The following is a 27899-nucleotide window of genomic DNA, read 5'->3' as shown; positions in this document are numbered from 1 at the left end:
GACCAGTGATACATTTCAGAATGTAAATCAGGGAAAGGAAAGATGTTATAGTGGGTAAACACTGCTTATTTTTTACAATATTCATTTATAGATTTAGTACATTTGATTCAGTATGTTATTTTCACTGCAGTTCCTCTTAAAATAACGTTGAGCAATTTGTGACCACTTAGTGCAGGTGTCTAATTGGCCTGCACTAGATTGCTCATGCTAAAAACCAACATTTATTAGTTTTAATGGTGGAAATAAACGTTTCAATTTTATCCTCGATCTTAGTTTCAATCGAGAATTCTGTTCAGGTATCTGATCGAAAATGAAACGATCTATTGCACAAATTCAACACCCACGCCACATTCTGATCATTTTTTACTTGGTTATCGATCGAAAATGGGATTGAAAATGTGTAAAACAAAAACTATTCATTATCCAATTCCTTTTTCGATCATTCTAGATAAATGTACCCCCCACCAATTTACATTTTTTGGGAAATAATGATGGCAAAAATACCATGGTTCCCTTTTTTTTACAAAAATAAAATAAAATATTTCCATTTACTACAACGATGGGAAAGCCTGCCCACTACTTCATACGCACCCCCCACAATTACGACAACAACTTGTGGGCAGGCCACAGGATCGACCACATAAACGAACGAGTAGTTGATCGCGAGTGATCAAGCATACCAACAATTCAATGCAATTTAGATGGAGAAAGCAAGATCATATCCAACATGTTCAATCAAATTACGATCGTTTTTTGGATTGAATAATAAAAAAAACACTTTATTTTCAACGATTCTAGGCTTGATTTGATCTGATTGATCAATCGTAAATAAGAATGAGCAAAAAAAAAAAAACCCTGCAATGTGTATTCCCGCCACACTGGCGGAAAGAAACGGTCCGTTAGCGCATCCTAACGAGTAGCCAAAATCCCCCCCGCTCCCCCACCCCCCAGAAAACTCTACCTCTTCTCAAATAAATCAACGGGAAAGGTGTGTGTGTGTGTGTGTGTGTGTGTGTGTGGGGGGGGGGGGGGTGGTCTGTACGCCTGATATTATGGTGAAACCCCTCCCACAGTGTGATGTCAGGACCATGCCCAGACAGTTTCCTGTCTGTGAACATCATTGCATTGTGGGAAATGACGTCTGTTTCCAACTGTCAAACAAGTATCTCCCTCTGTGCACAGAACTCCCAGTAAACAAACATTCCGCACAAATTGCCTAAATTTAGAATGCAAAACTGGCTGAGAAAAGTTTTTATAATGGGCAAACACTGACTAAATAATTTATAAATAAATATTGTAAAAACAAACCATTTTATTAGACATTATTTCAGTACAGTTTCTCTTTAAACAAACATGGTAGCAGAGATATATTGACACTGTAAGGGCAGTTGCAGGCCGTTATCCCTTTGGAATTTGATAGATGGGGCTCTTTGTGTTTGTATGAGCCCACAAACGTCCCCTGAGAGGAAAGCAGATCACTGAGCATCCCACTGGTGTATAAATTAGTGTAATTAATGTTTGCAAGAGTCAGCAGCTTACGCCAGCTGACCTGTGTGATTAGTTACAAAGGCTAAACGCCACTGATATCCACCAGGGCACCATTGATCTCTGCCGGGACACATTTAAAAGGATTAAAGAGGCTAATCTTACCAGCGGGTTGCAACATTCGCATATTTTACAGCAGAAACAATCCAGCACAGGAGACCAACATGGAACATCCAGCCTGACGCATCTCCTGCTTCTGGAGGTCTTTTTTTTTCCTGACCAGACTCCTTGCTCAGGACACTGGCATTACTGCCCACACGTATCGGGCTGCATTTATAACTCTGAGCTACACTTTAAATGCTGGCAGCCGTGTTTAAATCTTTATTCCCCGCCCTCATTAATAAAACAGTAGGGTTGAGCCCAAAACTTGCTTAACTCCCTAAATGACAGCCATGACGCGGGCATCCATCTAAGTTCTTTGTCTGCTTCCTGAGGAGGCCATCCTGCTTTGGTGACTTAAAGGAGAGGGTGTGGCAATTGCGCTACTGAACCTTTCTCTTCATCACTTATTGTGGGGAGGCGTCTCTTCCTTCCAATACTTTGAACAGCAGAGGTGTGGTTTTGGTGAGAGGTGCATACATGAGGGGCATAGTGAGAGTGGCAAGGGGTGCTTAAAGAGAAACTCCGACCAAGAATTTAACTTTATCCCAATCAGTAGCTGATGCCCCCTTTTACATGAGAAATATAATGATTTTCACAAACAGACCATCAGGGGGTGCTGTATGACTGATTTTGTGCTGAAACCCCTCCCACAAGAGGCTCTGGTACCGTACGGTACTCTGGGCAAACTGCCACAATGTAACAATGTTCACAGACAGGAAATGGCTGTTTACAACTGTCTGCAAGGCCAGAACAGCTAGAAACAGGTACATAACCTGCCCACAGTAAAAATGTCACCATGTAATACATGTCAGAATGTGAATCTGGGAGAGGAAAGATTTTACAATGAGCAAACACTGCCTAAATCATTTATACATAATTATGGTAAAAAATGAAGCACTTTTTTTTATTACATTATTTTCATTGGAGTTCCTCTTTAAGCTTCAGCAAGGGAAGGGGGGCAGGTTGTGGGAGGAGGAGGAGGAGTCAGGGCAGTGCAGAGAAAAGGCGATGTTGTGCTTTGAGTTTCATTGGTTGAAGGTGTGGTGACTTTGAAGTTGATGATCATTGAAGGCAAGTGTGTTTTTAGGGGAAGTTAAAATTATAACAAAACCTAATCTATCTGTTAAAGTGGACATCCAGGTTATGGTATAAAAAATACACTCCTAGTTGTATTAAAAATAGCTAACAAGTTGCTTATAAAGAATAAATAAAACTTGCAATAAAGAAATAAACTTCACTAGAGGAGTACTTGCCTCAGGAAGGGAAAGCTGCTGGATGCTATTGAGGCTTTCCTTGTCGTCTTCACCCCCTGGGATCCAGTGTGACAGCCCCTGAACAGGGGCAATGTAAATATTTACCTTCCCCGGCTCCAGCGCAGGCACAGTAGCACCAATGAGCTCCAGCGAAAATAGATGACCTCAATCAGTTCTGCTCTACTGCGCAGACGTGAGATTTTTCTTAGGCGCTCATCATCATAAACTTCTCAGGCACTTGTATTGACCTGAAGAAGTGGACCAAGACTCATGAAAAGCATCGTCTATAGTGCATTAATAAATATACTTTTTCCATTAACCAGTGGTTTGTTCTTCTGAGAAAGTAAGAGATTACTCTTCTCATCTATATAACCATCTATAGTAGCCTATCATCAAGAGCGCCTCCACCAGTGTTTTTATTTTATTTTTTCTTTCCAGCATAGTCCATACCCCAAAGGGGTTTTTAGTCACAAGGACTTAGCAAAGTTTTCATTACTAATTCAGGAGAGTACCAACCAGCATCTGCACCAACAGACCTGGGACACCGAGCAGGGACAGTTATATTCCCACAGGCTCAGACGGCTCCAAATATTTCAGGTTATAGCGTCTTCTTGTCATCACCCTGATCTTTAGCTCCTTCCAAAGATTCTAAATTGGATTCAAGTCAAGACTCTGGCTGGGCCACTCCAAAATGTTAATGTTGTTGTCTGCTAACCATTTCTTCACCACTTTTGTTGTGTGTTTTGGGTCATTGTCTTGCTGAAATGTCCACTGGTGTCCAAGACCAAGTTTCTCTGCAGACAGCCTGATGTTGTTGAAAATCCTCATGTATTGCTCTTTTATTGTGATTAGGTTCCCTTGTCCATTGGCTGAAAAACACCCCAAAGCATTAGGTTCCCACCACCATGTTTGACAGTGGGGATGGTGTTGTTTTGGTTGAAGGCTTCTGCTTTTTTACGCCAAATGAAGAAAACCTCATTGTGACCAAACAATTTAATTTTTGTTTCATCTGACCATAACACAGAAAACCAAAAGTTGTCTTCTTTGTCCAGATGAGCATTTGCAAAGGCCAAGCAAGCTTTTGTGTGTCTTATCTGGAGAAATGGCGTCCTCCTTGGTCTGCATCCATGGAACCCAGCAGTGTGCAGTGTCCGTTGGGTTGTCTGCCTTGAGGCATTGCCACCAGCAGAGCCCAGATTTACCAGGATGGCCTTAGTGGTTACCCTTGGATTCTTTTTCACCTCTCTCACTATTCTCCTGGCCAGCACAGGTGTCACTTTTGCCTTCCAACCACATCCTCTGAGATTTTTAACAGTGCGGAACATCTTGTATTTTTTAATAATACTTTGCACTGTAGCCACTGGAACTTGAAAAATATTTAGAAATGGCCTTGCAGCTATTAACTAACTTGTGAGCAGCCACAATGCGCAGCCGCAGGTCCTCACTGAGCTCTTTTGTCTTAGCCATGACTGTCCACAAACCTACTGCAGAGAGCTGCTGTTTTTCACCTGTTGAGTTGGTTAAATTAGCTGTTCCCAATTAACCAGGGTAATTAGGATGCTTCAGAACAGCTTGGACTATTTGGAACGGTATAGAACTTTAAAATTTTCCCACAGACTGTGACAGTTTGTAAAGGGTATGAATAATTTTGTCCTGGACATTTTTTGATCAAATATAAATAAAAGCAGAAAATGTTTTTTCCACATGCCTGTTGTACATCGTCTTTTTATCTTTTGGGAGACACCTATGTTATTTCCCATCAAAAAATTACTTGCTGGTTGAATAAAATTAATTTTAAGTCAACATTTGCCAGGGGTATGAATAATTATGGGCAGCACTGTATACGCATAATTCGTTTACCCCATTGTCCAACCAACCATACTGCATTATTGGACTCCTGATCTTTCTCATCCCACATATACTTGGAGGTTATGGGTAACCATGAAGGATCAAAAACCCTTTTCTAAATACAGAATAAGCATTTCCTTCCTACTCCATACAAATTAATGTTGAGTGGAAAATCAGATCAATCTGGGAAAAAGAGGCACAAAACCATCTTCATAATCTTAGCAAAACATTATCTGATCAGAGATCAGCACACGCTATGACTGTGTAACGATTGGTGTCAGCACACAGAATGTATCTGATTATTGGTGATCTGCAGTATCACCAATAATACAGATGCTATACCTGCTTATGAGGTCATCTGCAGAATCACCAATAATGCTAGTATAGCTAGACACAGGACAACCAATGTGAGAATGTGTTTGGTGCAACAGTAATGAGGAAGAGGAGATCTCCCGAGGAGCGGGTGATTCAGACAGTACTGCAGCCAATGATCACCTGAGGAGCAGGTGATTCAGACGGTACTGCAGTCAGTGGACAAGCTGGGTTGGCAACGTACGGACAGATAAAGTACAAAGACAGAAGGCTGATTCAATGTCACGTTCAGGCAGAGTCGGCAACAGGAATCAGGTGAGCAAAGGTACAGAATCAACGAGCAGGAGAATAGTCAAAGGAAGCAGAAGGTCATAACAGATAATACAATGCAATTAGTACTTTAGGCTATCAACAGAATCTGGCTAAGTGTGGATCTCCAGCTCCAGCTGGTTCTAGCACACTTTGGGATCTGACTAGGGTCTGAGCGCTAACACGTTAGCATTCGCAACAGCAGACACGGAGCAACTAACAGACCAGTAGTATACATACAGAAATGCTCCGCAGCGCCGCCCTCATCACTCAGCCAATCCAAAGGACCATTGGAGACAGCTGACTAGACAGATCAGCTGACTCCCCTTCTATTCGCATAAAGGTCCTATCGCTTGGCACGCGCATAGCCCTCAATCTATGTGCAATAGAAGGACCAGGCAGAGCACCAGCATGTCACCGCGCGGCAGAGGCCGCCGGCTGGTACGCGGAGATAGCCATGCCGCTTGTCTCTGCGGCGGTATCTCCGCTATCTATTACAGACTGTTTACTGTCAGTATATGCACAGGGTAATGGCTTACACTGCACATACTAGAGGTGACATGCCACTATCTTAAAAAGAGAGTAAATTAAATAGTACAAGTTTATTGTACTATTTTAAAGGATTTTTTTTTTCTGCCTGAAAGAGTTTACATTAGGGTATGCAAGTGACCGTTTCTCGTTAGTCAGAATATAAGGTAACATTCACTTATAACTAATTACAGCCATAAACCTTTCTCCTTGCTGAGAACAATTTCTTAGTGCTGGTGATGGATCAAAAAGGTCAGTGGTTCATATGTCTTAGCTACTGGGACACTGAAAAGACTGTCAGCATATCACTGGGAGGGAGAAAGTGCCCCCAAAATAACCATGGATGTAATAAATGTAAAATGACTTGCCTCTAAGAAGAAGGGGCAATGCCAATATTAGAAATACATTTTAACAATCAGACACAAAAACGATAATGCATTTCGCGGAGCACAGTCCGCTTCCTCAGATCAAATAAAGCAGTGTCTGGGTAGCCAAGGTGCAGAGCTCGGAGCGCCTAGAGGGCGGAGCTCTGCACCTTGACTGCGCAGACACTGCTTTACTTAGGCAGGGAACACACTTGACTTTCAGTTTTCCGCGCGCGTTTTTCTGCATACTTTTTCTGCACACCAAGTGTGTTTCCATGCAGGAAAACGCGCGCGTTTTTTCACAGCAGCTGATGTAAATGATAGAGGAAACTGCCAAAATGTGCAGAATCAGGATGCAGAATGTCAGTTTTTTTTCTGCGTGCGAACAACACAGTAAGTGTGTACTAGCACATTGATTAACATGAGTTCTCAGTTTTTCTGTGCAGAAAACGCGCACGAAAACAGTCAAGTGTGTTCCCTGCCTTAGTGTTTAGAGATGAGCCATTTTACATTTATTACATCCATGGTTATTTTTGGGGCGCCTTCTTCCTCCCAGTGATATTGTTTACAGCCCCCTAACTATCAGATGTTGCTGTTAATTTTTGGTTTTGTGTGCCCAAACAATCGATTTTTGTTTCTGGAGTGCGACCCATACATTTGAAGACAAAGAACCCGAGTGGGTACGGGATTTCCCCACTTGCTTTTATACTGTGGTTGCTGGTCTTGCAACCCACGTTTGTGGGTACCACATCAGTCACTTTGTATTTATCCAGGACTTGAAGTTAATATACTACAGCATAAGCGGCTCCTGGTCTCTCTCTGTGTTTTTCCTGTATCGGTAGGAAGTCTCACGACTCCTCTACATGTGTCCAGTGTCTACATGTGACTACACACCTCCCCACATGTTTCAGCATATGGGACAATACAACCTGAAACATTCATTCTTAGCTGATGCACAGAAAGTAAAACTGCAGGATTCTAAAAAAGTAATTGTTAGGAGTAGGAGGATCGATACAATGGTTTATCTAAGCAGTTTATTTTCTCCTAGGGTTTCCTTTAAAGGAGACCCAAGGTGACATGATGATAGACATGTGTATGTACAGTGCCTAGCATACAAATAACTATGCTGTGTTCCTTTTTTTTTTTGTCTCTGCCTGAAAGAGTTAAATATCAGGTATGTAAGTGGCTGACTTAGACAGGAAGTGACTACAGTGTGATCCTCACTGATAAGAAATTCCAACTATAAAACACTTTCCTAGCAGAAAATGGCTTTTGAGAGCAGGAAAGAGTTAAAAAAGGGGCAATAGTTCATAGATTTTAGCTCTGTCATACTTCAATGAATGTGCCATTGAACAAAAACAATAAAACAGTTAAAACTAGAAGTAGATTTAAACATTTTAAACAAAAAATGTGGAAAATCTTAAAAAGTCATTTTTAGGAGAAGGAAGATAGATACAATAGTTTATTTCATTAGTTTATTTTCGCCTCGGGTGTCCTTTAAGGCCCCATTTTAAACACTCTTAGTACGCTAAAACCCCAAATTGCCTGGCTGCCGGCCATGGCAATGTGTGCACATTCCAGCATTACAAACACCCCACCCCAGCCATCAATTAGCACTTCCTGGGGTCCATTCATATTTAGCAATTCCACAGATCCTCTGTTTGGATGCCCATCTGGCTTTTTAATTACATCGGATGGTCCTGTGCTTATGAAGTGAACCTGTAGCTTAGCCGCTCAGTCCTCTTCTTTAATCTGTCCATGCGGGAATGCAATCAAGCCGCTCACTCCATCCTCCACTATCTCATTACCGTCTGTATTGCTTCTCCATTCATTTCCCCATCAGGCCTTTCTTCTCTATTGCAGGTGAATTGATTTAATTTTCCCCTTGTCTGATGCGGCCTCTCAGTTCAGAGCACAAGCTGTGCATTGCGCGAGCCCCTCGCTGGCATAACACTATTAGCTCTGCACGCACATTGATTCCGCTCTCCATTGTGCTTGCCTCCCATTGTATTTATTGGCTAATAGAGATCCCCAGGCAGCGTTATCTCATGGTCGCACCTTTTTAATAAGTTGTAGGAATAAATTCACTCTGGAAAAATTTGTCTTTGTGTTGCGACTAGGCTCCGGTGGACAAAAATAAAGTGTAGCCGCAGCTAGGAGACATTTTTAAAATGTGTTTAAGGCCAACTTCAAGGGATAGAATTTTTTTTAAAGGAATATATACACCCATGCATAGAACTCCCCCAAAGGTTTTGCCTAAACCCTTAACCCCCCCCCCCCCTTATCTTCCCTCAGTGGTGCCTAAACTCCCCCACCCCAACACTCCTGACACAAAAAAGTGCAGAGGTACAGCCTCTGTCTGTGAAGTATGAGGTCATGAGTTCAACTCCCAGGTCAGGAAGGGGGAAAAAATGCCCTGCCCCAAAACCACAATGGTTGGGTGCTATTTTGTTGGGCACCTCTAGGCACTCAAATTTCCACCTATTGCTGCTATTCACATCTTTTAGGCCTCTTGCACACTGCAAGCAAATCAGATTCAGATTCCGCTTTTTAATCAGTTTTTACCTCCGATTCAGATTCAGATTTGCAGTGTGCAAGGAGCAAACTGCAAATCTGAATCTGAATCGGAAGTAAAAACAGATTAAAAAGCGGAATCTGAATCTGAATTGCTTGCAGTGTGCAAGAGGCCTTATAATTGCCGCCTATTGGCGGCAACCTTCTTTCCATGGCGGTAGGGGCACCCTTTTTATCTGTTTCCTATACAGGTATTTATAAAGCCTGTTTGGTTGGTTAGAAGCTGAGCGTTTACCCCATGGTAGAAATCACTAGCATTTTTGCAGGTGAGTGCAATCATATTTTCATCATAGGCTGTCCCCTCCCCTTGTGTTATCTTTGGTATGCCCCATCACTTTAACATTATTGGCAGTCCTGCCTCCCAGTGTCATCCTTGGTATGTCTCATCATATTGAGATTCTTCTACCACTTGCCCCCTCTTGATTTTGCCAACTGAAGCAAAATATTGACTGGTGCAGCGACTGGCCCCTTCCTAATATGTTGGTTGGCCAAGTAGGGGGGAGGGATTGTGGCTTCACAAGTGATGTGGGGGTAGGACTGTTGTAGCAGTGTGTGGGGGGTTCTGGATTGTAGGGAGCAGATTGTGGTGGGACTCCAGGCAGAAGTGATCAGAGCTGAAGTGACCCAGAGTGCTCTCTGCTTCCATGGTAATCTCCCTGAGTGGTGGGGTCACAGGACTCCAAAGTTGAGGACACACTTGGTAAGTATGAGAGTATTTCGGAATGTGGGTGAATTGTTGGGTTTGTGTAGGGGGGGGGGGTATCTATAAAACAAATGCATGGGCTTGAAATACAATATGTTTTTCCACGTAATTAAAATTGGCAGCACCTAACCTGGCGAGAGCCATAATGATGTGGGAAGCTAATGCTAGGTGCACATGTTTGGCTTTTATCCAAGATAATCATTCATAATCCACTCAATGACAATCTAGCATGGTCATCGCTGGCCTCTCCTTCAGCAGTGTGCCATGGTGGATCACAATCTGCTGAATCGCTATTGTAATTCCTGCTGCAGGACTCCTCCCATTCTTCCTCCCCTTCTCTCTTGCCATAGAACAGAAAAATCTGCTCATCTGAGAGCCAAACAGTGTATGGATAAATCAGCCACTCCTAAAACCTCAACCACGACTAAGACGGACAATTGATTAGCGCGACAGTAATGTAGTATCTCTACATAGCTCTTGGGGTCCTTTTACACTAGTAGCTGATCCATTTGTTTTGACGGATTGCTCCTAGGATGCGGCAAGCGTAGTAACATGAAAGTCTATTGACTTTCATGTTACCTTTCACATTAGACCAAGCGTTCCGGAGCGTTACGTTGTAACGCTTCTGGGAGCTTTTAATTGTCCTCTGCATGCGTTTTCCTATTAGGTGAATTAGAACTAGTGCCACTGATCAGCAACTTCCCAACGTCATGCCGTAGGTCATAACTCATTAATGAAATCGGATTCGTGCATGTGTTGCCTAGTGTAAAATTTGCGGTTTTAAAGGGAAAAACAAAGGAAAAAGGAAAACACAATAAAATGAAAACCTCTTACTGGCACGCATAAACTCTTGCGTTGCATTTCTTATCTCCATAGGGTGATAGAGCCTGTAGTTTTGTAGCTGCGCAGAAGTCTCTCTGGTCTGCTTTATAAGATGTGAAATGGAACAAATCACACATTTAGGCCTGCGACTGCCGCCTTTATATTCTTCCATGAATTGTCTTTATAAAGCTCACGGGAGACTTTAACAGCGTGACAAATTGGGAGACTATTGGCATATTTGCTTCGCTGCGCTGTAAAGGCTGCCGCCTTGATGGATGGTCCGCAGTGTATTGTGAACAATCGCTCCTGTGTACCCGTGTAAAATTCGCCACTGATGAGCATTTACCATTGGGGGAGAAGAAGAAGAAAGCTACAGCTAATCATTATTATATGTGCTTACATGTGTCTTCTTCTGTCTCAGCTCAGCTGCTTGTTATGGAAGGAATATGGAAGTCATATCCCAAGGTGAGTAAGCCACAGGGGCACTTTTTTTCCCTACAGGTATACCTTAACCTCCCTGGCGGTAACCCCGAGCTATGCTCGGGCTAGCCGCCGGGAGCTCTATGCAGAGCAATGGCGCGCAGCAGGCATTTTTACTTATCTCCCAGGGGATCCAGATGCTGGCAGCCATTTTCCTTCCTGTGCTCAGAGGCTCTGAATCACTCTGGTGAGATCGCCGTCGGCATTACAGCACCACCCTGAGGATGAAGGGAAAATTGCAGCGGTGGATGCCAGGGAGGTGAGTAAGTGCAGGGCTGTGGAGTCGGAGTTGAGTAGTTGTAGCAAATTTAGGTACCTGGAGTCGGAGGCGGTGGTTTCAATAAAGTGAGGAGTAGGATGATTTTTGAACCAAATCCATAGCTTTTGTAAAAAATAGACTAAGGAGTCGGAGTCTGTGGTTTCATAAACTGAGGAGTCAGAAGATTTTTGACTACAGCCCTGAGTATGTGCTGGGCCTGCTGCAGGCATTCTGGCGGCATGATTTTTAACTGATTTTAGGGACTGAAACGTGCTGAAAAGACCCTAAAATCTGGAAATAATCATATCGCCGGGGAGGTTAAACAAGCAGATATAACGTGCTATTTATCTCAGCAAAGCATAGAGTCAGATTATAAGGTATTGGTTAACGGCCTTTACTGTACAGCTTCTATATTTGAGCAGGAGGTAGTGGTTACACTTGCATTTATTTGTTGGCAGCTTGGGATTTAGCTTTGAAGCCCTGTGTGTGTGTGAAGCTCACATGATGCCAGCATTATGGAGGAGGGCTCCCCCCACCACCATGTTCTCAGTCATTTCAATTTACGACTGGACAATTCCCCTCGCCTTGTCCTCTCTCCACATGAAGAAGGCTGCTGCCACCTCATCTTCTCCCACAAATGGAGATGAAATTGAAATGTCTTCCAATCAGAGTTCTTCAAAGAGCTGTGTAATGAAGTCCCGGCTGTCATGGAGGGAATCGCACAGGGCTGGTTAATTGCCAATAGCGAGCACTTTGTGTAGCTTCCCCTCCTGTGTAATTGAGAATCTGTTACATTAAGTGACTGTGCTGGTGCCAGGCGCCTGGCAGATGGTGTCATTCTTTCCTGTCTCTGCCAGCTGGTTAGCGATGGAGGCGGGATGGGATAAAACCTGAATGTGACCTTTTCGCTCACCTTACCTGCGCCTTTTCCAAGTTATGTTATCATTTAAGCCCAAGCCAGGCTAAAAAGAGGGCTTGTGTTGGAGAGAAGCATACACTACACTCCCCAGGAAGGAAGGCTTTCTTACGGCCCTGATTCTGTCACTCTCACTGCTATGATGAGGGTCTCCAGAGGCGTAGCTATGGGGGGGGACAAGGGGGACATTCGTACCCGGGTGCAGCACTGTGAGGGCACTCGGCACGACCGCTGCACTCCCATGTGCACGAGAGGCGGGTTACTGGCTGCCCAAAGTGCCTCTCCCTCCCACAGCAGCAGAAAAAGTGGGGCACATCTGGCCATCTGTGAGGGAGAGGGGGGCACATTTGGTTATCGAAACATTTGATTCCACCCTTGACCACAACCACATTCTGATGCATTGCCATGCCCATTTTGACCGGTTGCTGAAAACCCTAGCTACGCTGAACTGTGTACCTGATTGCTATGATGAGTGTCTCTGGCCTCCGATAGTCCTCTACTTGCAGCTTATATTGCTCAAAAATTGCTTTGAGGAGAATTTTCACATGCATGCAGGTGTCCACGGACAGCTCATTAATAAACCAAGCCTGGAAGCTATTGTTATGTACCGCCAGTGAGTGTAGTTGCATAACCTTAAGGGGCCCATACACATACATGGTTGATTTTAGCAATCGATTGACGGCCAATTCGACTGTTCTGAAACCGCCAGAAATCGATGCAGCAGAAAGCATGATGATGATTTCTGACCGATTTCAATCGATTTGCTCAATCAGTCCAGACAGAAAATCTGGGTTGATCAACTGCTGGCAGCAGAGCGGTGGCCCATAGGGTTGCATTGGATCGAATGGTGCAATACTGCATTTCAATCGATTTTCAATAGATTTCATTCTGATCAGATTCCTGTCAGATTCGACTTGACAGGCATCTGCAGGGCCACCATCAGAAATTTTGGGGCCCCTCACACATCATCAGGCCTGCCCCCCCCCTCCCTGTGCCCACCCACTGGTTGCTGTGCCCGCCCACTAGCCACCCCACCCCCGTGTCCGAGCGCAAAGTGCGCTGCAGCAAAAAATGTGCATGGCTCCGACACTGAAGAAAGCGGCATGTACAGCGTGATGTGGCAAAAAGTGGAGGTAAAGGTAGCCAAGTATAGGTGGTGCCCCAGTATAGGTAGCCAGGTACAGGTGGTGCCCCAGTATAGGTAGCCAGGTATAGGTGGTGGCCCAGTATAGGTAGCCAAGTACAGGTGGTGCCCCAGTATAGGTAGCCAGGTACAGGTGGTGCCCCAGTATAGGTAGCCAGGTACAGGTGGTGCCCCAGTATAGGTAGCCAGGTATAGGTGGTGGCCCAGTATAGGTAGCCAGGTATAGGTGGTGCCCCAGTATAGGTAGCCACGTACAGGTGGTGCCCCAGTATAGGTAGCCACGTACAGGTGGTGGCCCAGTATAGGTAGCCAGGTATAGCTGGTGCCCCAGTATAGGTAGCCACGTACAGGTGGTGCCCCAGTATAGGTAGCCAAGTACAGGTGGTGCCCCAGTATAGGTAGCCAGGTACAGGTGGTGCCCCAGTATAGGTAGCCAGGTATAGGTGGTGGCCCAGTATAGGTAGCCAGGTACAGGTGGTGCCCCAGTATAGGTAGCCAGGTATAGGTGGTGGCCCAGTATAGGTAGCCAGGTATAGGTGGTGCCCCAGTATAGGTAGCCACGTACAGGTGGTGCCCCAGTATAGGTAGCCACGTACAGGTGGTGCCCCAGTATAGGTAGCCACGTACAGGTGGTGCCCCAGTATAGGTAGCCAAGTATAGGTGGTGCCTCAGTATAGGTAGCCTGTAGCCAGATATAGGTGGTGCCCCAGTATAGAAAGTCTGCTGTAGAGGGCTCACTCATCTGCTCGCCACGTTCAAGTGCTGATGTCACTCTTCTCTCAGTGCTGGAACGCGGTTTGCTGGTTAGTGAGCCACAGGCCTGCAGCCAGCACATGCAGCCCTTCCAGCGTTTTCGGGGGGCCCAGGCCCCCCAGAAACTCTGGGCACCTCACTGCAGTGTCAGCTGTCCCCCTCGATAGCTGCCCTGGGCATCTGACAGAAATCTATCTCATGGTCGAATCTGCTGCTAATCTATAAGTGTATGGCCACCTTTAGTGCTGTGACACACTTTAGGCAGGTGGTAAAGCGGAATGCCACATCTATGTTACTCACTTTGACAGGCTGACTTATTAAAATGTCCTGTTTGAGCCTGTTAACAGCTCCAGGACGTTTTTAATAAGTCGCTCACTCCCGCCGCCGCTCTGGACGTGTGCCCCCCCCCCAGCCACCGTTAACCGCCAGGACTCCGCGACCTGAGATTGGGGAAGATTACCGAGCGGTCCTCTACCCAATCGCAATGCCTGGAATGAATGGACATGACCGCGATCAGCGGCCACGTTCATTCATAAAACAGGAAAGAGTTGCAGTTTAGTTAACTAAAAAAATAAAATGAACACTTCATATAAAACAAGTGAGTGTTCACTTGCGCCATCTAGCGGCCAAAACGTGAAATTACACATATAGGTACATACATACACATACACTTATACACAATATTAATATAATTAATAACTTACACTTCCAAAGCCCCCCCTTCCCAAAAAAATAAAAAATAAAATAAAAACACTTGTAAAAAAAAATTCAGTTAAAAAAAAAATTACATAAATAGTTGCCTTAGGGACTCTTTAATTTATATTTTATTAGGGAATATTAATATAACTTTACTACATAGGGGCTTGTAATTATGGACCGGACAAAAATACCCCCAAAAAACAGAAAAACACCTTTATTTCCAAATAATGTGTTCATACATTGTGATAGGGACATAATTTAAACGGTTTAATAATCAGGACAATTAGGCAAATAAAACGTGTGGGTGTTGCCCACAGAAGAACATTTTATTTTAAAACTATCAATAGATGAGAGATACGGTCGAAACGGCACTAGTTGCTGTTGGCAATACCAATGGGGGTTAGTATTGGAAGGTTGGATGTGCCTCCAGACAGTAGGAACTTAATCCTCAGAGGAAGCAAGCGTATCTGCTTGTGAAACGGCTGTTAGACCAGCCTTGCATATTTGTATCTGTCTGTATATAGGGATGAAATAAAGTTTGGAAGCTGCAGTTTGATGGTGCCCGGATTCTCTCTACTCTATTGCTGGTGTATTTTAAAACTATAATGGCCGAAAACTGAGAAATTATGAATTTTTTTCTATTTTTTTTCTTATTTTTCCTGTTAAAATGCATTTAGAATAAAAAAAATTCTTAGCAAAATGTACTACCCACATAAAGCCTAATTGGTGGCGAAGAAAACAAGGTATAGATCATTTTGTTGTGATAAGTAGTAGTAATGTTATTGGCAAATAAAAGGGAGGAGCACTGACAGGTGAAAATTGATCTTGTCCGTTAGGGCAAAACCCCCTATGGGATGAAGTGGTTAAAGTGCCCAACAACGGTACAATATTTTTCTCATTTCTTGTATGGTTTCAGAAGGTTATTATCTATTGTTACCATAAATGGATCAATTAGGGCTCTTTCTCTCTTCAGATACGATCCAACATTACAGTAAAATCCAACATTATAGGATGTTAGGGAGGATCGACCAACCATGAGACAGATCTGTCTCGTCGAATCTGATCAGAGAGAGATCTGTTAGCTCCCCATACAGCGCAGACTGATTCCCAATAAATTTCAGCATGAAATATATCCATAATCGTGCTAGTGACTCCGCCTGCCTGGCCACCGCCCAAAAGAAAAATGCGCTACCCTTGCAGTGTAAATTTGCACTTATCCGGCTGACATGACTCCTGGCATCCTCTGCAGTGACCATCGTGTCCACTGTTACCGCGAGTGCTGCCACATGGTGCGTGTGACATCACACAGGGGCGACGGCAGATGAGGCCAGGAGTAGCACCAGCGAGGCAGGCGAGAATTTACACTGCATATGGGCATGGATGGTGACATTATACACTTGGGGGGGGGGGGGGACAGTGGCCGGCTACCTCATCCGGGGGCTGAGCGCATCCGGTAGCCGCAAAAATTGCCACTCTCTTCCGCTCCTGTGGGCCGCACTGGCCCACTTTCACTTTCATGACGTCTGGGTCACAACGCTGGAATGAGAGACTGTGTCTTTCATTTACAGCGTGCAGGAAGGTGGGGGAGTGGCAGGGGGCGCAGCCAGGGAGGGAGAGCTGCCCAATGGCAGCTCTGGAAACCCTGCAGGAATGCCTACCGCGGGCGTTTTAAACAGGGAATCCCTCTCCCCTAAGTCTGCCTCTGAGATGGCTAATCTCAAGGGGCTATAGTGCGACAGTGGGGGGGGCAGAGAGCGGCAATAAGGGGACACACAGGCATGTCATGAGGCAGAGAACATGCCTCTGTGTCCCATCTGCCCCCCAAGGAACTGCCTCAGGTTCTCATTAAAGGGAAGGTCAGAGGAAATTAAAAAAAGAAAAAAAGAAATCTACTTACCTGGGGCTTCCTCCAGCCCCTGGCAGCCGACCTGTGCCCTCGCTGCAGCTCTGTTGGCTCCCGGTCCCCTCCAGTGCAGATGCCGATCTCGCCAGGTTGGCATCTTTCTGCATTCCACTGTGCGGCTCACGGAGTCGTACTGATGTCATCCGGGGCTGTTCTGCGCAAGCACATAACTAGTGCGCCTGCGCAGTACAGTCCGGATGACGTCAGCGCGACTCTGAGAGCCGCTCACGCAGCGCAGTCTGCCTCTTGCGCCAGAGGGGACCCCGGACCACCAGCGTGGAGCAGAGCTGTGGCTTGGGCACAGGATGGCTGGCAGGGACTGGAGAAAACCCCAGGTAAGTGGATTTTTTTTTTAAGTCCTTGGATGTGTCCTTTAACCACTTCACACCCACAAAGCTACCCCCCCCCCCCCCCTAAAGACCAGGCGATTTTATGCAGTGCTGGGCTGTGCAGGCTTTTCAGCCTCCTGCACAGCCCAGCTTAGGAGCCCAGCGATCGGACTCTCCTCTTCTTTTTTTTTTTTTTGTCCCTAAGGGGACATGCCGCCGGAGGGGTCCGATCGCTGCAGCACTTTGTATTTTTTTCCCCCTGCCTCATTGAGGCTCTCTCTCTTCCTCCCCCCCCCCCTCCCTCCCCTTCCCTCCTCTCCTCCCCTTCCCCCCTCTCCTCCCCTTCCCTCCTCTCCTCCCCTTCCCTTCTCTCCTCCCCTTCCCTCCTCTCCTCCGGTGTGTGAATTGGAACAGGACGGCGATCCGTCCTGTTCCGCCTCTCATATGCATCAGCCTATGAGAGGACGGCGCTCCCCGGCCAATCAGAGGCAGGGGATCGCCGATCTCGTACAGTGCTGCCGGGGGCCGCAGTGCTGTACGCTGGTAAACAAAGGGGATTACTTTCCCCTTGCGTTTACAAGCAGCCTGCTAGCCGCGATTGGCGGCTAGCAGGCTATTCACGGAACTCCGCTCCGTGAACGGGCAGGGAACAATCGCGCATGCACACGGCCGTTACCTGGGAAACTGCAGCCCTAGGACTTGACGCCAATTGGAGTTAGGTGGCGTGAGGCGGTCCTTAAGTAGTCAAGGAATGTTTGTCACAGCTACACGAGTTTTATGACTAGGTTAGTTATCAGGGAGAATTACACTACAGCCCAACTTTCTGACCTTATCCCAACTGTAGAGAGACTGTGATTTATAGCACTAGATTAGTAATTTTAGTTGGGGGGTTGACAAGCTAGTTCTATGCAGGATTGGTATTACTGTATATGTGCCTCTGCTTATTATACTACGAGTACCTTCAGTCACCCTTTATTAGGGTTCAGTGTGATTTATATGCAGCCATTTACCCTCAACTAAGGATTCACAAATACTGGTGGAATTTGAAAGTACCATGGGTAGTTTAAGTGCTAATATTCACTTAGCCATGTGTTTCTCATGGTTGACTTTTATTTTTTCTTCCTGTAGGATCCCAGAAGTAAACACAAGTTCAAAATCCACACATACTCCAGCCCGACCTTCTGTGACCACTGTGGCTCCTTACTGTATGGCCTCATCCACCAAGGGATGAAATGTGAAAGTAAGTATGACTGTCGCCTTGTAGAAACCATAGAGGAGCAGGCCAGGATTCTGCCACAGAGTCGGGATTTAGAACAGGGATGCTAATAGAAAGGAAGGTAATGAGACATCATATCAATACTGCTGCGCATTTAACCACGGCTTTAGTGCGGTTGTTGTGTGGTGTCTGTTTTACATGGTAATTTCACATAACGTTAGTTACCCATTGGATGCTCATGAGATGGACCAAAACAGCATCGATAAAGCAGAGATCCGGTTATCTAAACACTAGTTAGCAGTGCTGCTCGTCAGGATTCCGAGTATCCGTGTAACTCGGATATCCGAACTTTTTTCCACTATCCGATTCTGATTCTGATTCCGGATTTTAAAAATAATCCGAATGGCTATCTGTGGATATTTGGGCGCACAACGCGGATATCCGGATCCGAAATACTGTAACTAAGGAGATGACGTCCTGGAGCCAATCAGAGGGCTCCCAGCAGAAGCCCTAGCAACCAATCACAGATGGGAACCCCGACCAGCCCCACCTGACCTTATTGAGCCAATCAGAGGGCTCCCAGCCTAAACCCAGTCACAGAAAGGAACACTAGCCAGCCCCCCTGTATAATAAGGAGGCCTGCCATGATGAGACATATCGTCTTAGCTTGCTGAATGCTCACTGAGAGACATGCTCCAGTGCTGGTGGCCTAGCAAGGGCTGTACAGAGTTATAAACCTAAAGCTGTTCAGTGATTAACCTCTTCACTACTATCACTACACTATTATTAAATCGTCAATTAGCTTGACTGATGTCATAGTGTTACAGAGTGTGTGCTCCAGTGCTGCTGAGCCTAGCAAGGACTGTACACAGCGATAAGCTGTTCAGTGATTAACCCCTTCACTACTATCACTACACTATTGTTAAATCATTCATTAGCTTGATTGATGTCATTGTATGACAGTCAGTGTGTGCTCCAGTGCTGCTGGCCTAGCAAGGACTGTACACAGTGATAAACCGAAAGCTGTTCAGTGATTAACCCCCTTCAGTGATTAACCCCTTCACTATCACTACACTATTGTTAAATCATTAATTAGCTTAATGCCATTTGTGTGTGCTGCAGGCAGCTGCTATGTGTCTGTGTGTGTGCTGTGCACAGACCAGGCCAGCTGCTGCCTGCTGGCCAGCTATTAGCCTTAGGTATAGGTTAGGGATTAGGGGATAGGATTACTGTGTTGTGTAGTTAGAACTGTAGTGCTGCAGTCATTGCTAGTAGTTGTTAGCGTAGTAGTACTACTGTGTTAGCTTTCTACAGAACTGCTGTGCTGTGAGCAGTGCAAGTGTGACAGTTAGTGTGCACTAGTGTCTTCTCCTCTGCTGTCTGACTGTCACTCGGAACGTGGCACTTGTCACATGGGTCACGTGGCACTAGTCAAGTGACACTTGCTAAGTATTAGAGACACAGGATCAGCAGGAGAGTCAGGCAACTGGTATTATTTTAAAAGGAAAAATACAGATCCACCTCAATTTAGGTTCCCTTTACTTTAGCTTCCTTACTGTGCATGATAACTGCTATCACAGCAGTTATCACGTGATCTGCCGCACGTAAACCTTTGCGCATGCAAAAGGTTGCTCTGCGTGATAAGTGGAGGTTTGCACGCGATCATGTGTGCGCTTTGCGGAAAGCGCGCACGTGATTGCGGTCAAACCTCAGCTTATCACGGGGAGTAACCTTTTGCCTGCGGCAGATCACGTGATAACGGCTGTGATAGCAATTATCACGCTTTAGGGAATCGACCCCTAGATGTGCTCTGTGGAGTATCAAATTTGTGACATGTATGACCCTCCACAGGTGACACAGAAAGACCGGTCACATATTATCACACTGCCTGTGTTGAAAATCATGTTACTGAATTCCTGACTTGAGAAAGCGATCGTTTTTATAAGTGCCTGCAGCCAAGCTTTATTGGTAAGCGTTAGACGACAGTCGCTGGTTTTGCGGTTTGATCTCGAGGAAGAGGGTTAGTCGATAAGTCACGCTGGTTTTTCCTGAGTAATCAATACTGTTTAGCCAACACAAGTCTGGTTTGATTTCTAAATAGGCTAAAGAAACGTCAGTCAGCAGCCCTCCTGGTAATCCTGTCCGGATGTCACCATCTTAGCTGTAGTGTCATAAAGAAATCGGTGCTTTTCGCATACTGTGCGAAGAGACCTCATTATCTTCCCAGTGTTTAGTCGTTTTTTGGGTAATATTTACTAGTGTTTGTATGCAGATGTTTGTTTAAGCACGTGGTGTGAATGTAAAATATGTTAAGCATGACCTTGGAGAAGATGCTCTTCTAGAAATGTTATCTCACAGAGACATCTAGTGGACACATTGTGCGACACCACATAAAACCATGAATGAATAGCAAGTTAAAAGGAACCTGAAGTGAGAGGTATATGGAGGCTGCCTTATTTACTTCCTTTTAAACAATACCATTTGCCTGACTTTCCTGCTGATCTCTTTGTTTCAGGTGTGTGATTCAGACACTTCTGCAGCCAAGCATGCAAACAATCAGATCTGCATGCTTGTTCAGTGTCTATGGCTAAAAGGATTAGAGGCAGAGGATTAGCAGGACAGCCAGGCAACTGGTATTGCTTAAAAGGAAATAAATATGGCAGCCTCCATACCCCTCTCACTTCAGGTTCCCTTTAACAGCTGAGCTGCGCTTTTCCAACTAATGTAAATGATCTCCCTTTGCTTAGTATGAAAACTTCTATACAATGTTTTACTCGCAGAATATGACCTTTCTTTGTGTGATAAGGCACTTGTTAATGCAGATAATGAACTGTGCATGGAAGCATGACTCTGAATGGGGCACTCACACGGATTGTCAGAGTTGGAAGTCGAGAAACCGTGCAATTTCTGCATGGTTAAAAAGCACTGCCTATCACTTCTGATTTTTCATTTTCTGATAATAGTGGCCGTGTACAGCGCTCTTCTTCCAGCCACCAGTGAACACTGACCAGTGTTCTCCCCAGGCTCTTTTAGCCAGGTGCTCCACCCGGCTAGTTTTGGTGAGCACCCGGCTGTCATCGGCTCACCTCCTCCTCTGCTATAAGCAGAGTTGTGCACAGAAGCACTGGCCCTGCATTCTCTCATATCACCCCACCCGGCTACTTCTTCACACCACCCGGCTACTATTTCATGCCACCCGGCTGGGGAGCCCACTGCTGACTTCAAGGGAAGTTAAACTGATAAGGATGTGGATTTTTCCATTTACAATAATACCAGTTGCCTGACTCTCCTGCTGATCTTGTGTCTCTAATACTTTTAGCCACAGCCCCTGAACAAGCATGCAGATCAGGTGCTCTGAGTGAAGTCAGACTGGATTAGCTGCATGCTTCTTTCAGGTGTGTGATTCAGTCACTACTGCAGCAAAGAGATCAGGATAGCAAGGCAACTGATATTGTTTAAAAGGAAACATCCATATCCCTCTGTTAAGGTTCCCTTTAATGCTGCAGCATGGGGGGGGATGAGGTTGTCTCAGGGTTAAAGGCTTACCTGATCTGACATAATTGGGACTCAGGTGATGCTCCGCCGCCGCGCTCCTGTGGCTAGGAGCATCCTGCTCAGTAGTAGAATCGCACGACTGGCCAGATGACTGGCCAGATGAGAAGAGAATGGAGAGGAAGACAAGGGAGCTCAACTAGAGGCGGCAGTAGAGAGACACAGGCAAGTGATTGTGCACAAAACATTCCTCTGTGTCCTCTTAAGATTTAAAATACCCGACTTCCCGGGTTCTGTTAAGTATTATTTAATAAACTGGATATTTAAAGTTTTTTTTACCTTTAGTGGAATGTGACCCGGAGAAAATGGGGCTGGCTTCTCACCATAAGACGTGCTGACTTTTCCCACTTACTTTTGGAGAAGACTTATGGTCCAAAAATATGATGGATCTGATCTCCCGGAATTTTTTTTTGGGGGGGGGGGGGGGGGGTGGGGCTTAGGGTGTCACATTGCTAATCATCCTAGGCCAAGCATCACTGATGCTGGAACTAGTAAAATTACCATCAAAGTGATTGTTCTGAATGATTTACTGCATTCAGCTATATGTCACTAAAGTGCAACCTGCCATTTCTTTGTAAGAATGCCTATAAAACCTCTGTCTACCTTCAGATACATGATTATATGAATATTCAATAGTTTTCATTTCTCTCTGCTGGGTGCCTCACCCCAAATGTAGCCAGGACAGGAATAACCAGGCACATAAAAAAACATATACGCATTAGGATGGTGGGTGAGAGAATATGATGAATGTGTACTTAACCCCCCTGGCGGTATGAAAAATTCCGCCAGGGGGCAGTGCAGCAGTTTTTTTTTTTTTTTTTTTTAAATCATGTAGCGAGCCCAGGGATCGCTACATGATAGCTGCTGCTCAGCGGCATCCCCCCGCCCGCTTCGATCGCCTTCGGCGATCTCCGATCAGGAAATCCCGTTCAAGGAACGGGATTTCCTGGAGGGCTTCCCCCGTCGCCATGGCGACGGGGCGGGATGACATCAGCGACGTCGGGACGTCATTGGGAGTCCCGATCCACCGCTCGGTGCTGCCTGGCACTGATTGGCCAGGCAGCGCACGGGGTCTGGGGGGGGGCACGCGCCGCAACGGATAGCGGCGATCGGGCGCGGGCCGGCAGCGATCAGTGTGCTTGCGCAGCTAGTAAAGTGCTAGCACGGGGTTACCGCTAAGAAGGTTAAAGAGGCCCATGGCATATAGTAGAATGCAGTAAATTGTTCAGGATACACGCTTTTACATTAATTTGCCTGGTTTCAGCTACAGAAACACTTTTGTAAAGCTAGGCTGTAGCTCCATGGACCAGGCGTTATTTAGACTGGCTTAGAAATTTTCAAAAACAAACATTCCACAGAGATGCACCTGACAGGACTAAAGATATTGCCACCTGTGATAAATCTATGAATGCAGGTCGGGGTGAGGATGGGAAAACACTGGCTAAGTAATTTATAACTGAATATTGTAAAAAAATAAGCACTTTTATTCATACATTATTTTCATTAGAGGTCTTCTTTAATATATTGGTATTTGAATTTCTCTTAGAGGGCCCTAACTGGTCCTGTCTTTTGAACCTTATGGGGCCTTTGGCAGGAAACCTCCAAATTCAAGGCCTCTACAATAATTATCCGTGAGAAGTGATCAGTACAGATGTCAGGATGGCATTTGTCCTTACTTTCTGTCCCTAAAACTTCTGTCATTATTATTTATATATAGCACCGTCATCTTCTGTGATGCTATACACAATACAAGACAATAGTGGCTGCTATAAAGACAATACTATTAGTTATCCTAAATTAACCAACATTTAAAGGTGCACTATGGGAAACATTATGCAGTTGTGACATCTCTATTATCAGCTATGCAATAGGCAGAGCATATATTTCTCTCTAGAGAATGCCTTAGAAAAGTGCCCATAAATGATTGTTTTTGGCATCTGGCAGCTGCTCTCCCCATTGGAAAGTCATCCATGCTCAGTGTATTTTCTTCTTAGATGGACTGAGCTGTCATTTCTCTTGCCCTCTCTTCCCCAGCAGAGGGCGTCGTGTAGCTGACTGTTTCTCCCATTCACAGCTGTGTGTGAGCCATATTTAAAGGAATACTATCGATTAAAGCATTTTTATTTAATGCTGTATGTTAGGGCACACATTCCCACAACTACTAGGAGCAGTTTCCTTCCTCACACAGCTCTGCATCTCTGCTGTAAAATCCTCCTTCAGTTTTAGATACAAAAGTGACGGCTCTTAAAGGGCTAGACCATGTCCCTGCAGAGGGGGCTTGCTATCAACTCCTCAGTGTATAGTTTAATAATCACCTTGCTGAAAGACTCTTATTCAGATGGTGGTAAGGGGTTAAAGATTCCAGCAATGTGTTTTCCTTGTCTTCTGTTATCTGACTGATAAAGATCCTGATAATTCCAGTTCTCTCCCTCTCAGCAGCCTAGGAAGTAGATGCAGCCTGGAATGTATCATCATCACAAGTCAGTCAGTCAGTCAGTCAGTCAGTCAGGAATAGTGTATACACATCTCCCTGCTAGTTATATTACAGCAATATTACAGCTCATCTAGTTACCTGTTACCACCTCAGATCAGCCTCCTCCTCCTCATGTTTCCTGCATGCTGTGAAGTATATTTGTGAGCTGTGTGAGGAATGAACGATGATTTTTAAGCAGGGAGAGAGAACTGGGTGAATAAATAAATTTCCCCTAGCACTAGTTGTAATGTGTACCCTAATATAGAGTATTTTAAATAAAGTTATTTTAATTGATAGTATTCTTTTAATACATGTAGCTGTATTCTACTGATTTAACTATTACCAATGGGACAGCTGCTGTCAGAAGCCTTAAATTGGCATTTTAAGTCACTTTTTCACATGTATTCTATGGAGAAATGTATGCTCTCATCTGGGACAGCACAAGCGCAGAAACCGATTGCCCCATTGGGTTGTTGACGTCAATTTGTTTGACAGCAGTGCAATGGAGGAAACTGGAAAGGCATTAAGGGGCCTTTTTCCACTAGCAATCGCTAGCGTTCGTGCTAAACACTAGCGATTGCGATTTAGCAAAGTTCCAAATTTTACCGGCGATTGTGCTTTTGCTATGCAATGCACTGCATAGCAAAATCATGGCAAAAATCGCTCCGCAGCGTGATTGCGCTTAAGTAAAAAATGAATTGCGGTAGTGGAAATTACCTACCGCGATTCCTATGTTATTAGGCAAACCGTAGAGATTTAAAAATCACTAGCGATTTGCGATTCAGCATCGCAATCACTGCTAGTGGAAAAGGGCCCTGAGGGAGCTGGCAGACTGCGGGGCCTGGAAGAAGCCCCAGGTCATTAAAAGTCATCATTTGACACCCCCTCTTCCCCATCCGGCCGTCCATCTCATCTTTACTTTAAGGGGGGGTGGCCAATAGTGATAGCATCTTTTCGCCAGCTAACTCTCAATGACGCTGCTTTCATGACACTGCCATTGCCTATAAGTTACAACAATCACAGATAATGTCAGACACTCCAAGGGGCTGCTTTCTGCTAGTATTCTTAGTATGGTTATTGCAGTGTCCCTTTTAAAGAGCATCAAAATAAGAAAAAAAAATAACGTCTCCTGACAGGTAAGTTGATTGAGGGAGGACTTTTACAACTGTGTGTTTCTGCAGATGGACTGCACAGGTTCTGCAAACAGATGTGCAGTTTACTGTACCCTGACTGCAAGTGCAGCATCTGAATGATTTGCTATGTGTGGAAAAGCATAGCTGACTGCAGACTGAAAAGTGAAAGTAACTTTTTTTTTTTTTTTTTTTTTTTTAAATACTAAATAGATTTTGTGACACGTTATTGTATCAAATGCTTTTTTTTTATTTTATTTAAATCAGAACCAAGCTCATTTAAATACCAGACCTTACCTGTGGAATATATTAAGCAATGTGGTGGTTCGAATTCGGTATAGGGAATTTTAACAACCGAATAGTCCCGACTGCCACTGTTTTAAAAGTACCCAAGCCGAAAGTTCAGGTACAAAATAATACCTAAGAAGAAGGAAGCCTTTTGAGGCTTTCCTCGGCATCCTCTGGTCTTCCATTGCCGAGTGGTGGACCCTCCAAATATTACTGACAACCATTTGACGGTAACCTGATGGGGCCCCCACTTCCTCTACTGGCACGAGCACAACCATTCTGCACCTTGGCATGTACGGCCCTGTCTGTACAGTAAGCCAGAGCCACTTGTGCTTGCGCGGCTCAGTCCTACTGCGCAGGTGCACCCTGCAGTAAGGCTACGGTCATGCCAACATAGGAGTGTGGCCCCAAGCAGCTGAGGACTGGAGGAAGCCTCCGATCCAGAGGCTTTCCTCTTCTTAGGTTAGTCTTTCTTTCTGAACCAGAGTGTGGCCTGGCTTCTATTTCTGCACCTGGATGAGCTGGGTGTGTCATGTTGCGCTTCATGTGACCTTGATACTTCCTCAATCCAAACCGGTAGGAGGAAGTATCGGAGTTATGTAAAGGGCAACATGAATTTCAGGCCAGTGAACTCCTCCTGACCCTGTCCGCTTGTTTGGGTGCTGAACAGAGGCGGTCAGGAGTATTCTGATTTTTTTAATTCACTATGCTGAATTCGAACACCAACAAGAAAAATAAGTATTCCATTCTGTTGTGAAGATGTAATGCTGATGTTGTCTCCTCTGTTCTTTCTCTGCAGCATGTATGATGAATGTACACAAACGCTGTGTAATGAACGTGCCAAGCCTATGTGGGACAGACCACACTGAGCGCCGGGGTCGGATACACATCAAAGCTGAAATTAGCCAGGATGTGCTGACCGTTGTGGGTGAGTGGGATGCACCGAAACCAACTTTGACCTGTTTTAAGTTACCCTAAGATATGGGGCTCGATTCACAAAAGAGTGCTAACTGTTAGCACGTCCATTTCCTTGCGAATTTTCGCACAAAATGATAACGTTTTCGTGCGCAAACGTGAATTTTCGCGCGAAAACGATATAGATTTCACAGGAAAATTTGCGTCTGCATGCAAAAACGTTATCGTTTCGCGTGAAAATTCGTGATCGCGCCATGCCCGTGCTAACAGTTAGCACTCTTTTGTGAATCAAGCCCATGGTATTCTTTTTGGTTTTATTACTTGATTCCAGTTACTAGACAGGATGTTTTCCCAAAACAGTGATGATCTCTGACACATCTCAGGGAGGGCTTTTTTGTACTTCTGCTGGGACAGTGATCTGAAAACTTGGCTCTCCAGCTGTTAAGGAACTACAAGTCCCATAATGCATTGTGGGAGTCTGACAGCCACAGTCATGATTCATAAAGGCAAATGCATTGTGGGACTTGTAGTTCCTTGACAGGTGGAGAGCCAGGTTTGCAGATCACTGTCCTGGGAGAAGTATTTCCTGTCCTTTGGATGTACTAATAAAGATATCTGGTTTTACCAACGTCTGGTGTGTTGCGGGCATTTCTACAGGTCTCTGTGCTGCTGCCCATTGGAGGGGTTGACTGGCACCGCCAGGATGCGGTCTGCCTGCTGCTGTGCATTTCCTAATTGTTGCTCTGTGTTTTTATAGCACATCATCTGCAGCACTTTACAGAGTCCATAGTCATGTCACTGACTGTCCTCAGAGGAGCTCACAATATAATCCTGCCATAGTCCTAGTCTAATGGCGATTTCAGCGATCGATCGATTCTATGGAATCAATTGGTCAGAAATCGATTCTATCAAATCAGCCGATCGATCGATTTGTGGCATATTTCGATGGATTTGATCTATCTGACAGGATGGAAAATCTAGGTTGATCTGCTGCTGGCAGCAGATCGATGGCCCATAGAGTTGCATTGGATCTAATGGTCCAATAATGCATTTAGATCGATTTCCACTAGATTTCATCCAGAAATCTATTGGAAATCTGTTCCTAGTGTAGTGTATGGCACACATCAGATAGATTCCTGTCAGATTCGACTTGACAGGCATCTGCAAATCTATAATTGTATAGCCACCTTTAGGCAGCAATACAAGCTTCTTCCGTATCTATGACTCTTTCTCAGGCCTATAAAGACAGCAAAATATCTAAAAACAAAACATACTGTACAAAAGATTAGAACATATCCTTATTGATAATACCAACAGCAAATACCAGATATTAAAATAAGTGAATGAGGGGAGCAAGAGATATCACTGTGCAACTCGATAAGAGACATAAATGAGAAATCATGCAAAAAATATATATCATGCAAAAAAAGAATCAAAATTAAAGAGTAACTAAATGTTCAACTAATGCCAAAGGAATGTCA

The 27899-nt window shown here is 44.9% G+C and overlaps 1 protein-coding gene across 2 annotated transcripts in view; it reads left to right on the top strand.

The window, feature by feature from the left end:
- Positions 1–27899, top strand: part of PRKCB (protein kinase C beta) — a 401807-nt gene that overhangs the window by 219766 nt on the left and 154142 nt on the right. For both annotated transcript variants that reach the window (XM_068244284.1, XM_068244283.1), the window contains exons 4-5: positions 17973–18084; positions 26303–26431. In XM_068244284.1, the coding sequence (XP_068100385.1) occupies positions 17973–18084; positions 26303–26431 (241 nt within the window). The remainder of the gene's footprint in view (positions 1–17972; positions 18085–26302; positions 26432–27899) is intronic.

Source organism: Hyperolius riggenbachi, chromosome 7 (assembly GCF_040937935.1).
Source record: "Hyperolius riggenbachi isolate aHypRig1 chromosome 7, aHypRig1.pri, whole genome shotgun sequence".
NCBI lineage: Eukaryota > Metazoa > Chordata > Amphibia > Anura > Hyperoliidae > Hyperolius > Hyperolius riggenbachi.
This window is presented reverse-complemented; position numbering and strand designations above follow the sequence as displayed.